The 14,551-nt window shown below is 36.4% G+C and overlaps 1 protein-coding gene across 1 annotated transcript in view; it reads left to right on the forward strand.

The window, feature by feature from the left end:
* GPAM (glycerol-3-phosphate acyltransferase, mitochondrial) overlaps window positions 1–10,840 on the forward strand; it is a 28,269-nt gene extending 17,429 nt beyond the window's left edge. The window contains exons 12-20 of the mRNA XM_010564743.1: window positions 272–387; window positions 1,125–1,195; window positions 2,319–2,583; window positions 3,093–3,235; window positions 4,836–4,913; window positions 7,449–7,589; window positions 8,351–8,540; window positions 8,650–8,708; window positions 9,916–10,840. Coding sequence (XP_010563045.1) covers window positions 272–387; window positions 1,125–1,195; window positions 2,319–2,583; window positions 3,093–3,235; window positions 4,836–4,913; window positions 7,449–7,589; window positions 8,351–8,540; window positions 8,650–8,708; window positions 9,916–10,032 — 1,180 coding nt within the window. The 3' untranslated portion in view covers window positions 10,033–10,840. The remainder of the gene's footprint in view (window positions 1–271; window positions 388–1,124; window positions 1,196–2,318; window positions 2,584–3,092; window positions 3,236–4,835; window positions 4,914–7,448; window positions 7,590–8,350; window positions 8,541–8,649; window positions 8,709–9,915) is intronic.
* Window positions 10,841–14,551: the final 3,711 nt, after the last annotated feature.

Consider the following 14,551-nt stretch of genomic DNA (forward strand, 5'->3'; position numbering starts at 1 on the left):
TAGGACAAGCTTGCAATTTTTCTTTTGGTAGTCTTATCTTGGATTGTTGTTTAGTGTGAAGAAATAATCTGGAAGAGGTGGTAGATACTAGAATTTTTGTGGAGCTTGTTACACATAACATTTTTGTGCCTTTACCAGACTGCATAGTGGTTTTTTGTGCTGTAGTTCAGTTAGTGTATATTAAAAAAAAAAACCAAACAAACAGTCTAGGTTACTTTACAGTTTGATCAAAATCTAAATGTCATAGTGTGAATTTTTATTCTGTATTCAGACCTAATGATACTGTGGATGAAGGTACAGAGGCCTCACTGCCCAACTCCAGGGATATCACCAGTGAACCCTTCAGAAGAGAGCTGATAGCCAACTTGGCTGAGCATATTTTGTTCAGTAAGTGTTACAGTATCACTGTCTGCTACCTGTTTTGTTTTGCTGATTGCATGAACTACCTTGCTCTTTTGGTAATGTCATGCTTCCCAATTCCCTCCATTCAGGTGATCATTTCATGGCTTCAAATGCTGTCTTGACAATTCTCCATCCTTTGCCTCTCTCCCTCCTCTTCAAAGTTTTATAAACTCTTCTTTCTGATTAAGTACAAGCTTTTTATTCTGTTTTGTTAACCTTTGTATTTGTTAACTTTTTGGACTAGTATACTGAGTTTGCTGTACTCTGAAGTGTTTGTCATGTTGATACACTGATTTCTTACCACTTCATGTAAGAAGTTATGGCAGTGTCTTAATGGCATTATTTAAGGTCATACTCACATGAACTCATCTAGCTGCATGTACCAGTTTTGCCAGGTTTTATAGGTTATGTGGTGTATGCTTCAGTCAGTAGATCGGTGATTTCTGTGATTTGTGGTATAAAAGATGCATACAAAATGGTACTTAGCTTAGTAAACATTTAAGCTTTACTAAACCTTCTTAGTTCAAGTTACTTTAATTTGATTACTTTTAATATTGTTACTATGTACACATAATACACTTTGTATTTAATTCAGAAGGTACAGTTCTGTGCCAGTATCACTTTTTTTTTTTTTTTTTTTTTTAAATAATGGGTACTCTTTCACTTGTAATGATGTTCTGAACTTGTCAGGTGCTTAACACGTTTATCTTGTTTACCTCTAGCTGCTAACAAGTCCTGTGCTGTGATGTCTACCCATATTGTTGCTTGCTTGCTGCTGTACAGACACAGGCAGGTAAGGCTTCCATGCTGCTCAAATAGCCAAACATTGCTTCGGCCTTTTAATTAAAAAAAATAGCATGCATTTTACTGTTGCATGATACTTACAAAAGAAGAAAGATGCATTTAAATTAACGTGCATTTTAGGTAGTCTGAATACTAATATTTTAGTTAGTAATGGATGCTTGAAGATAAGCCATTATTGATGGGATGATAATAAATACTCATGTGGAAACAGTTTTGTAATTCAAAATGTAGTTATGCTTTTTTTAAAGAATACATGGTTTTGGTTAATTGTATTAAGATTGGGTTTTAGATCTCAAAACACATTCACCATTGAATATGCTAGAAATTCTTCTGTTAATTTTCAAATTAGTTTTGCTGTTCCTCAGTACTAGAATTATATCATGATGGCAGAATGATACTTATGTTTAAGTGAAGTCTTGTGCGTGGGGCTTGGAAGAATTTTTTTTTTCTCCTACAAATGTGTTTTGCATTTTTTTCTGAAATTCCTTCTCCCTCTTATCTGAAGCTTTTATTGCACATAAATCAAGAACAAATTGAAAGATATTGGTCAGATATGTAATCTTGCTTGTCAAGGATAGTATCACCATTCCTGTCTGTCCAGTCTTTCCAATTTCCTACAATAGTGGGATCAAAGAAGCGTTTTACAATCTGATCTGAAGCCATCTAGACAAAAAACAAGGAAGGAAAGTGCTTGAGGAAAAGCTTTTCCTCATGTCCCCAACCACATGAAGAGTTCTGTTAATTTCAATATTCCCAGATAATTGATTATTCCTTTTATAGCATAGGTAATCAAAATACGATATCTCTAACATGTTCTTGAAGAACACCTCAGGTCTCTACAGGTTGTGAAATAAACCAAGGAGCAAACAAAAAACTTCCATTCCCAAATAGCTGTATGGCTTTAAAATATAATTGCATGTAAGTCAAAACCTGTGGACTATTTTAGCAAAATCTCCATGAAAATAAGTTTTTTCTAATATGACTGTTGTGTTTTGGATTATTGACAATTAGTGTATTGTTTATGTGTTTGCTATATACATGGTTATGTGGTTTACAGATAAACTGCTGTGCAGAAATATTGTTTCACAGTGTGATTCTCTTTTTATTTCTAGGGAACTGATCTTTCCAGGTTGGTAGAAGATTTCTTCTCCATGAAGGAGGAGGTCTTAGCCCGTGACTTTGACTTGGGATTTTCAGGAAACTCAGATGATGTTGTCATGCATGCCATCCACTTGTTGGGGAACTGTGTAAATATCACAAACACTAGCCGAAACAATGAGTTCTTCATCACTCCCAGCACAACAATACCTGCTGTCTTTGAACTCAACTTCTACAGCAATGGAGTACTTCATGTATTCATTAAAGAGGCCATTATTGGTATGTTTTGGGGTTTACCAAGGAAAGACTTTCTTGTAACCCATGAAGTCAAAGTATCTGCACAAAAAACCTCATCAGTTTTTCATGTAATTTACTTCTATATATATCTCCCCTCCTTGCTTCAGCCCATGTTTACCCTAACAAAAACAACTTTAAAGTGAACTCAGGGGTTTTTGTGGAATGTTTCCACCCATTTTTCTCATTGTCCTTTATCTTTCGTGGAAGTATTTGTGTATTGGTCACTGCCATTGGGAAGGCACTATGAGAATTTTGAGCCAACATGGCAAAACCTGTGCTTTGATCAGCACTATTTTAATGAGATTTTGTTTTGATCTGACATTAATTGAACACAAACAAAATAGTGGTGAATTCTGTCTTTATTCTTCAATTGCATGTGTAATGTTTGACTGCTTTTAGGCCTAGAAATAGACAAAACTGAAGTTTAAAGTTTCCTTTGCTATAAAGCTTTTTGGAAAAATAAACTTTGCTTATGTTCATTTCTGCTCTAGCCTGCAGTCTTCATGCAGTTCAGAGTAGGAGGTCCAGAAATGGTACCAGTGGTGCTTCTCCCAGTTTGATTAGTCAAGAACACCTGGTCCGAAAAGCTGCCAGCTTGTGTTACTTGCTTTCTAATGAATTTACTGTATCTTTGGTAAGTAAGTAATTGCATTAGTTGTCCACGTTTTAAATTTTTGTTCTGCTTGTAACTGCATATGTTACTTTGAAATTAATTGATGCTTTCTTCATGTGTCACAGTTTTGATATGTTCACGGTATGTATAGTCTGATGGTAACGGGTGTCAATAGGTTCAATATAATTTGAAAAAGGAAGATAGTGTTCCTCCCATTTGCTTCAAGGAAACGTCTGAACATTTGAACGACAGTAGTTCCATGAGAACAGTTCATCCAAAAGATGTCTGGCCTAAGATAACACGTGAATTAACTTGCCAAACTCCTGTCACTACTTTATTTCCTTGGCAAGGTGTAACAAAATCAGTTGATCCAGTTTCAGGGATACATACTGAGTACATGCCTGCTGCTCCTGGAAGTGCTAAAGTGGGTGATGCTGGGATGAGCCTGCAGCATTTCTGCTCTGCTGGCATTAGGCCTTTCCTGAGAAAGAAAAGCTTCTCACTCTGTCTCTGTCAGTTTCCCACAATTTGAGGTTGGGCTTCTTAATGCCTTCTAACAGATTTTGTGTCGCTTATGTCATTGGACCATCACAACTATATCTGCATTCTGCCCGAATTATTTAAATATTTTTTTACTTAAACAAATACACGTCTTTGAGAGTACCCAACTCGTATGAGTTTGCATAGATGATTGAAATTATGCTGGGAAGTAAGGCTCCAGATTCTAAAGATATTCTTAATTTGCATAGAAGTGCATTAGTCACAGTGTGCCACACCTAGTACTTAGTGGCAATTTTAAACATGGCCTGACTTAGTTTTTTGTTTTGTTACAAAACGTTGAAGAGAGCTGATGTTATCTCAGTTTTCAGACACTCTGTATACTTAACACTCTGTATACTTGCAATTTAAAGTGCTAGATATTTTCTTTTTTCTTATGTGTAGAAGTTACTTAGAATTCTAGAGATCCTTGAATTAGTTCTTAAATTTGTACAGATATTTCTGACTCGTGCCTTTTTAAATGAAGCATGAGCCAAATTTAGTATTTTTGTCTGGCCAGTAATGTAGCTCATATGGTAGGGTTCTTTAGCAATCTTAGCCTTCTGCTTTCAGAGTTAATAACTGATTTTTTTTTTTTAACTTAGAAAATATTTCCTATGTGATTATGAACAATGTAAAAGAGATTGGGTTTTTATTTAGAGTTTCAAAACACATAAGGGAATTTCTTACAAGTATACCTTCCTTTAAATTCCAAATAAATCACTGGTATGAGTCTCAATGTTTTTAGTTTTATGATTTTATTCCAGAATTGTTAACAAACTAAAATTTGGTTAGAGGTGATTAAAAGGCAAGAATATTTAATGTGGTTTTCTATCAGTGTAGTAATGCATTTCTTCAAAAAAACTGGACAAATTTTAAATATCCTATTTCACTGTAATTTTTTAATGTCTGCTTGTCTGCCAGGATAAACATGAGTGGTGCATTGGGATTATGCTGGTAAAAGTTTAATAACTTGCTTAAAAGGAATAAGACTGCTGTATCTGAAACATTCTTACTGAACTGGGAACTGGTGTTGCTGTAATGGATGTGATTTTTTTCAGTGCGTTTCTCTTATGTTGTGCAGCCTTGCCAGGTGATATATCAAGTTTGCCATGAATCTGTGGAAAGGCTGATACAATATGGCATTCTTCTGGTGGCTGAGGTAAGGTGATAGAGATACTAAATGAGCTTTGTTTCTTGTACTTGACTTTAGCCATAGGTAGTTTATGCTTCTTAGTTGTGAGTCTTGTTCTAAATATATGCTGTTCCTGAAAGCTTGTAACAACAAGTCCAGGACTGATACTACTTCATTCCTACATTTATAAGCGTCAGACATTTTGGTATAGTCATCCTGTGATGCTAGGAATGACTCTATGTGTAATTTCATTATACCATTAAACCTACTAAAGAAGACACATATTTTATACTGTCTTGTAAAATTGGGATTTATTTTATTATTGGAGCCCTTTCAGATTGTAGCATAACTACATGAGTGTTTACTTTCTATTCTACAGGAGTCAGTAGTCCAGATCTTTTGTCATTCTTTGATTCCTTTGCATCGATCTCAAAATTATTGTAAACCTCCTCTGCTAGCACAATTTGTGGTTTCAGGGATGTACTGGAGTTGCTGTGAGGTGCAATCCACCAGAGACGTACAGTGTAAAGAAAACCTGGGGACCAGGGGGCAGATGACTCAGCATACCTTTGCTTCCCAAACTTTTTTTGTGCACAGTAAACAAACCTGGGCGCCCAGGAGCAAGAAACAAAATTTAAAGAGCACATGGAAAAGGAGTTACCTATTTGGCTGCTTGCTTCTTGCACCATTCCAGTTTCAAAGGAGGCTAGAGCTGCTTCTGGGGTATTTGTTAATGGCCACTGCTTCACTCTAATGCTTCACCTTTTGATACGTCCTCCATTTTTAATATATGTAACCATAGGTACTATTTACTTGATATACCTGGATATTAAACACTCTCCTTCTTTGGAGGTACTACTGCTTGCTTTTTATCTAAACTACAGACAGACATGTTGTCGTGCATTAGATTGTAATCATTATTAGATAAATCCCAAAACGAATGCTAATCAGAGGATTAGGAAGAAACCTGTATGTCCCATGCCTGGGGACAGGTGAGGAAAATAGGTGTGGACAGCAGTAGATAAGCACTTCTGTCTACTCAAGGATGAAACCTGCCTTGAGGGTTCTTCTGTAAGTTCTGGCTGCTGAGTCTGGTACTTTGCTGTTTATAGCTGTGATATAGATAGCTATTAGGCAGTATTTAAATATTTGTGCAACAAAAGTGCAACATTTGAATGCTTAAAAAGGAGATATATTGTGTCAGTAAATTTCTTAAACTTAGAAGACCTCTGTACCTGCTTACTACTTTTAGCACGTTAAGAATTCGCATAATCAGTGCAAACACTGTAAGCAATGGTGGTTTCATGACTTCGGACAGGTTGGAAATGTTTGTGGGGTTTTTACAACCTGTTCTCTGAGAAAGGTAGCTAGCTTCTGTCCCTTCTAATTATTTCAGTTTACTGCTGACATTAACGCATTGATAAATTTCCCATTAAATTGAGCTTGATTGACCCATACTTTTTTTTAAATTCTTTTCCTGTGATTCTAGTGTCTACTTCAAAAGCTAAGAAATATTCCTAACACATAGTGATCTCTTTGGTATTTTTTTAAACTTATTTTGTGACCTTTGCTTCATTCAAAATAAAACATTTAATCAGAGTGTAAGATTGGAAGGATGTCATTCTTCATTTGCTGCAGAAGCCTTTTTCTTTGTCCTGAATATTATGACAGTAATCTACAAGGTGTCTGTTACCCAGTTGGTTTTAATCTTCCCTGATTCCCATTTCTAAATGGAATAAATGTATGAGGGTCTTTCCTCAGTGACTTAGCCCTGGTGACCTTTGAAAAATCTTTCTGTTCTACTACTTTGAGCAAAACAAATAATGGCGAATGACTGACACTAAGGCTTCATTTATTCTTTCAAGTATGTGTTTATTATCTCTAAAACTAATTTCTGAAGATGCATTTTTGAAATTGAATGTTGCATCAAACATTGGTCGGTGAGGTGGAGTATTTCTCTTGCACCTCAGTTACTGTACACCTGAACTTCTGACATACCTTCATCAATGTAATCAAGGTTTAAACAATTTGGGGCCTTTGTGATTAAAACTGGCTCATTCTATTCTGACCAATATCTCATGTGGGGACAAATGCAAGAACAGCATCATTAGAGGCAGTAAGTTACGGCTTCCAAATAGCTACTTGTGGCATTCTGCATGAATAGAGACTTTAGCTATTGTAATGTAGTAACACTGAGTTTACTACGCTGTCTTTAAGGCAACAGTAACATGCAGGTCAGCAATATCCACATCCAGATAGCATCTCAACTTTCTATCCTAACACAGCTGAAAACACTTTCTTGGCAACTGCTACTGCATGGCCTCTGGTAGGAAGATTCAGCAACACTTGCAAAGGTTTCCACTTCTATGCAACAGGCAAACTAAAGAAAAACAGTCTTTTTCACCAAATGTCTCTTCTCTCTTTTTAATTGGGTCTCACCTGCTTTCATTGAATATTGGTTAATGAATGGACTGATTAAGTCAGATGAGATTATAAAATAAATCCATTGTTTACCTGGATTTGGGTTTTTACCTATTTACCACCTCGTCTTTCAAATTTAAGCAGGATGATCAGGAGGATGTTAGCCCCAGTCTTACAGAACAGCAGTGGGATAAAAAACTCCCTGAGCCATTATCTTGGAGAAGTGATGAGGAAGATGAAGACAGTGATTTTGGAGAAGAGCAGAGAGATTGCTACCTGAAGGTAATATTAACCTAAGGCTAATAATATTGAAGCCTGTTGTGAGAGATACAAAATACTTCACTAGTTTGGGAGGGGTAATGATAATTTTTTTTTTTTTTTTTTTGGTGGTTCACAGTGTTAGTCTGTTGTATTTTGCTACAGTCAGTAAAACATCTTTCTGTCCTTCCCATGAGGAAAACAGCTGAAGAAACATCAAATAATCTTTTAGGGAGGTGGAAGGGCAATGTTTAGCGTTATGAAAACTAATAAAGGCTCGAGTATCTTAATGTTTAAATGTTTTATTCTTTACTGCATGCACTCTAAAAGGGGCACATCCGGCTGGTATTTATTTTCAGCCTAAATTTCACTTCACAGATTGATCATGTTGATTTTAGACATATTACCAGTTTTCTCACAGAGCTGACACAAATACTCTTTAGGATATCTTGTTAACACTTGGAAATGTGTCCATTTCTGTGAAAGTATGGCAGCCCTTCTGTTGGCTGCAGAACAGTATGATATCTTTAATTTTATCTTAGGAAAATAGTTATTAATATCCTGGAGGAGAAAAAAGTAGCACTGATCTGTGATGTGCAGCGCCTGTTTTGTCCCTCATGGTAAACTGCTTTTTTGCTATGCTTTCATAATGTGCTGTGTTGTGGCCCTGTATTCCTTTTTGTAATAAGAATTATTTTGGCTGGCGTTTTGCCGTGTACTGTATTGCAGGTCATTTCCTGTTTCCACTGGTCTCTGTCACTTAAGCTCTTGTTGCCCTTTCTTAGGTGAGCCAGTCTCAAGAGCATCAGCAGTACATCACTTTCCTGCAGAGGTTATTGGGACCTTTACTGGAGGCATACAGCTCTGCTGTCATCTTCGTGCACAATTTTAGTGGTCCTGTTTCGGAGTCTGAATACCTTCAAAAGTTACACAGGCACTTAATAAGCAGGACGGAGAAGAATGTTGCTGTATATGGTATGTTAAACTGGTTTTGGAACTGGTTTTGATTAATTCTGTTCCTCCTAGCACAAGGTAGCCCAAATTCAATTGCAGTTTGTTTATGTCTGGGTTTTCTTTCTTGCAGCTGAGAGCGCTACCTACAGTCATGTGAAAAATGCAGTGAAAGTCTTTAAGGAAATTGGGGTAAGTGGTGATCAAAGCTGGAGACTGTTAAGTTTCATTTTAATCATGAGCACAATTTTCACAATTCATGGAACCTGTTCGGTGTCAGTTTAAAATCTGTGAATGTATCTGTGCAAATGTATTGTGGGTTTTAAGCATTTTGCTTTGCTTAAGGCTCTGGGCTGTAGGAAAAGAGCATACATTGCAGAACAGGGTACTACTTCTTGTCCCTGAGAAAACCTAGATGAGTACTAGGTGACTAGACATTTTTATTCACAGCAAATGAAGTTCCACTGCTCTACTACAGGCCCTTATTGGACATCAGTGACAATGTTGGAAGGCTGAGAGCATGCTCTGTGCTTAGTAACAGCTAAATTTAATTTTGAAGGACTACTTAAATCTTCCAAAAGTATTAGTTACTGAATTTTGGCTTGGCAGTGATTGATGCTCCAGGAGAACCATCCTAATAGACCTCCTGTGTCCACCATGAGGATGCAGGTTTTCCTTAAAATAAAGGATCAGTTTTGCACTTTACCACTAGCATTTTGAATTTTAAATCACCTATCTAGATTTTGCAAATGAAGAGTTTTTCTTTCATCAGAATGACATGGCTTCCTGAATGCCAGATGGATTTTTAGCATTATAATTTTGAAAGCATCAGCATTTATGCAAAGTATTACTAGATAAGGGTTTTGAAGTCTTTGTCTTTAAATTCTGACGTGTTAAATAAACTAACAGTAGTTAGTCTATAGTGAAGCCTATAGTAAAGGTATCTTCCTGTAGACTGTAAGAGCTGTGAAGAAAGCACATATCAAATCCATCATTTTAATTCTAGTTTATTCTGCTGTTGGAAAAGTGGAACTAGATAGCATCTGCTGAGCACCTACTTGGAGCATAGCATCTGAATTCTTGTTTTCAAAGTCCTTACACTTTCAGTTCAGATGCCTTTTGAGTGTGTGTTTTATCCCTTGGTGTTAGGAGCTGGCTGTTTATCATACACTGTGCTTACTTCTCAGTCTCTCTTATTTTGTACCACTTGAAGGGCTTTAACATTGAGTGAATTCTAATAATATCTAAAGACATTGCCATCTGAGTCTTCAAGAAAGGAAAAAAACCAAAAGTCTTGTAAATGAGGGCAAATTTAGTATAGACCATAAAATTTTAATAATGAAAGAAAGGATATTCTTTTAACATGGTGATACTTACATATATTCATGCTGTGCTTTAGGTTTTCAATCAGACAAAACAAAGAAGAGACACCATTTTGGAACTAAGCACTACGTTCCTACCTCAGCGCAACAGGCAAAAACTACTGGAATTCATCATGAGCTTCATGGTATTATAGACCACATATAGCACCTTTGTTCAGGGGCATGAAGACAGGTTTTGAGACTGTGTCAAAGCCTGGGGACATTTGCTAATCCTACCAAGTGTAAGGTGCCACTGTCTGGGTAAGGCCTTCTCTGACTTGAACTACTGGAAGACAAGTGCCTTCTTATGTATGCATTTATGGGTTTCTTACAGTCCCAATCCTGTTGTAATACAGCGGTACTCAGATGACACTTTGGATACAAGTAATTAAACATGTTGCAAAAAATAAGATAAATGATTAGAATTAGATTTAAAATGAAGAGTGAAGTTTTATCAGTGTTACATTTTAAATAAAGTTTTAAAGACTGTAACAGATGCACAAATACACATATTGGTGATCTGTAGCTAACCCTGAGATCTTGAGTTTAGTGGCAACACAGCTTATGGCATAAACAAGTAACTTTCATTCCAATTCAGTTTTTTTGTTTTAAATAAATGGTTTAAAAGTTTTGCTTAGGCAGGATATATATTTCATGGATAAAGCCATAGTTTTTCATAAACGTTAACATAAATGCCAAAATTCTAATAACAGTTACAGACATCTGAGAATAATGGTCATGTAGCAGATGGTTGTGAAAAATGTTGTCAGCAGACACACCTTGCACTATTAGAGCTGTGTAGTGCAGTGGTAAGTTGCACTAATCACTGCTGTCATGAAGAATGTGAGAGTAGCGTTCTTGTTTTTATTATGGCATCTGTCATTCAGCCAGATGAAAGTCAGGAGACAGTTGCCTGAATGTGAGTATCTTGTAAAATCTTAGATTATTATTTAATTGAAAAAAGCTGTTGTTTTGTTTTTAATTAATAAAATGTCAGATTTATTTTTTTTTTTAGTGGGGTAAAGACTTGATTTGGTGAAATAATTTTTAATTTTGGCCCTAAAAATTTCAGCAATAACTTTTGCAATTCTTTGGAAACGAGTGTTCATATTGTATTCTGTTGCTGAGCAGATCTAAATTGGCAGTAACCTCTAGAAACACAGAAATATCATAAACAATGTACTTTTGACTCTGATTTAACTGACCAAAAAAAAGTAAATTTGTAGGCAAAACTGAATTATTAATAAATTCTGTCCTATGAAACAGGACTCTGGTCTTGCAATTTGATACTTTTGCATGGAGGACTTGCACTGTAGATTTCATCTTCTCTTCATGCAAGTGAAGATTAGATTGCAACCTATAGTCCTGTATTTTAGTACAGCTGATCTAGCTGAAGCAATAACTTGGTGGTATGTGAAGCTGGTTTGCTTGTGAAATGTGTTTTTCCTCATTTAGATTGCCTTCTATATGAGGGAAATCAAACATTTCAATTACTGCAATGTTTTGTTTGATTTTCACATCCTGGCCTTGTGAGCAGAAAATCCCCCAACCTTCATCATGTAATCTCTGTTGCTTAACATAAATACGGAAAAGCATACTTGAATCTCAGCACTTGCACTGTTACGCCAGCACAAAACTGATGCACACAATTTGAGTTTGTGGCCAAGGAGCTTGCGTTTGTACTGCACATCTGTCAACAAGAATATTTCTGTAAATTTTTTTATTAAATGCTATTAATATTTGAAACCTGCAGTTTCTAGTTTATTAGCATTATACTGTTAGCACTGTGAGACGCATGTGTTTTGTCACTAAACCAGGTGCTCTACAACACTAAAGAATTTCTGAACCAAAGCTACATTAATACGGATAGAAACTGACCATAGAGTCGCTTTGTTCTTGTGTCCTTCTGCTCTCTCAGCAGGATAGTGACCACATCGCACATAATTTGTTTTGTGAAGTCTACTAGCTATTTAGAAAACAGTTTCATCTCATACTAGCCAATATGCACTGTTCGTTAACCTGATGAATGCTCCATACAACAGTTGTTGCTGATGGCTTCCATTTAATGTCAAAAAAAGACTAGGTGCTTCTGAATAACAAGCTCTCGTAGTTTACTGCATTTCAGTAAATCTGAAGTGTACTAACAACAAAGATTGTACAAAAAAAAGATTTTTGAAAATGAAGCAATATGAAGCAAACAAAACTTGAGTCATTTTATTAAGAATGTTCTGCCAACTGACATATTAGTTACCATAAACCCCAGGAGTACTGTGGTCACTGGAGTGTTCTGGCTAGGTGTTGCACCTAAGATAATTTATGGCTGGCATTTAAAAAAAAATAAAAATCTGGTTAATATAAATCAGTGAGTGGGTAGGGTAATAATGCATGTGAATACACATTAATGAATACATTTAGTATGCACAGGGAGGGGGCACCTCTAAAACTGGTTTGTTTTTGTATGAATAAAACCTGCATGTGAGAATTCAGTACTATGAATCATATGCCACTGGAAGCCTTTGCATTCTGCAGCAAGTGTGTATGTATACATATATATGCAAGCGTGTATATTATGACACACGACAACTATGCTTTTCCCTGAAAATAAAGCACAGAATATAAAATTATCAGGCTGTAACAGTCAAAAACTAAACCCAACACTTTTGCACTGTATTTACACCTTCAGTGTCTTCTGATTTTATTAATCTCTCATGTTTCCTTTGCTGATAGAATGCCAGGTTGAGTTAATTTGGGTAAAGTTAACCGGTAAAGAAGAAAGGACTGGCCCTGAATTACCACTAATGTATTTTAAGACTCTCCTCTTACAAAGACTTACATGAGTCTCGTCATTCCTACGAGCATATTACTCAGGTGTGCAAGTCTTTTTGGGCCAGGATCTTTCATGATATGAGAAGCTTAATCTTTCCATATGCATCCTGTAGATCTCACATTTTTAGAGTGACGAAAACGTAGAATTCCACTTCCCGTGCCGCCACAGCTACCCAGGCTCCCAGGGATCGTAAACTTGTTAATACATTTACTTTCTACTTACACTGACATGGGAGGCATACCTGCCTTCTCTTTGACAGTATAGGGCTTTATTCACCTATCTTTGATTAGGAAGCATATGCACATACATGCATTCAATTGACTGCCTGCTCCACAGAGAAGTATCAGAATCACCATGTAGAAGAAGGTTGAGTTGGGAGGTGATGTAAGATACTGTTGCTCTTGTGTTTCTGTACTAATGAGCCTGACACTGCTTTCTTGAGAATGTTACCACGTTTTACCTGTTGCGTGTAATGCTGTGTCTGTTGTAGAAGCACAGAGGTGTACTGGAGTCATTTTAATAAATTAAACTGTTTGCTAATACGACATTTAACAAGTTCTTCTAGTGTTTTTTGTGTCATTTTTTTTTTAAATAACCTGCTAAGATAATTCATTCAATAATTTTGTCCCATTCCAGGTAGCTTCTGAAATTAAACCACGAAAAGCTTTCATTGCAGGTGTGTCTCCAGCAGTGTATGTATTGGAGCAGAACCATTTAAAAAGCAGATTGAGGTGACATCCTGACTCCTGAGTCACTGTTTTGTTGTGAAGCGGAGGTGCCATTTTTGCTTCTCCATTTCCCGATCCCCACAAGGCTCTTGTACGTGGCTTCCTCTTTTAAAGTCCCTCTCGCCTTATGGGGGGGGGGGGTCATTCAGGAGTCTAGGACTGCTCTGATGCTGCAGACTGTCCCTTCTCGTGGCGATTTTAAGCTGACCTGGAGTGCAATAAGCACCTGTCAGCAATTCTGATAGCATCTGGCAAATGTGAATCAATTGCAGTGGGGCTTTAATATAATAAAACCTGCATAGATGATCATTACTTAAATTGAGAAGGCGGGATGCTGTTTCACTCTTCAGAAAAAAAAAAAAGTTGTAATCAACTGATTCTTTAAGAGGCCTCTAGCAATGTTCACATGCAAGCAAGGCTCGATTAATTGACAACTCCAGGCTGAGGCAGGAAACTAAAATTCAATTATTGTCAATAGCTTGAATAAAACCCAATTCTTATTGGTGATGACCTTACATGTTATTCTTTGTGTAAATGTCTTCCTATTTCTCAGTCTTTTAAAATCCCAAATGTCAGATAAAGCACTTATCTCCGGTTTTTGTTTAATTCAGTTTTCATGTAATAAAAGTTTGTCAGGCTTACTTAGAAGGATCGCTTGATTTGAGCTCCCTGCTTTGTTCTGTCTTATGGTACACTGAGTTTTCAGCAGCCCTGTATTTTCAAGGTAAGTTCCACATTGACCTGAATTGCTGCTTGAAACATTTTCTTTTCAGTCTTTTATAGATGTTCATTGCACTTTGCATTTGCTGGGTGAGAAGTGTCATCCTTATTAATTCTTCTGTAAGTTGGCCCACCTGTTAATGTAATTGTCCAAAAAGTATCATAGTTGATGCTGTCATTAGAATAAGGAACTTTCATGAATGAAATGTTCATTGCTGCATGTTATGCTGGAGTTCAGACCTGAGAGACCATAAACCCCAAAGAGACTTCTAGATTCCATCTGTCATAAAGCATTGACAGTTACAGAAACAAAAGCTATTTAATTAATTATTGTGTAACTATTAGTTATACAAATACATGTGTATGTAATTATGCAATGCAAAAGTTCAATAAAAGATG

The sequence above is a fragment of the Haliaeetus leucocephalus genome, unplaced genomic scaffold (genome assembly GCF_000737465.1).
Source record: "Haliaeetus leucocephalus isolate CR32 unplaced genomic scaffold, Haliaeetus_leucocephalus-4.0 Scaffold184, whole genome shotgun sequence".
NCBI classification, from domain to species: Eukaryota; Metazoa; Chordata; class Aves; order Accipitriformes; family Accipitridae; genus Haliaeetus; species Haliaeetus leucocephalus.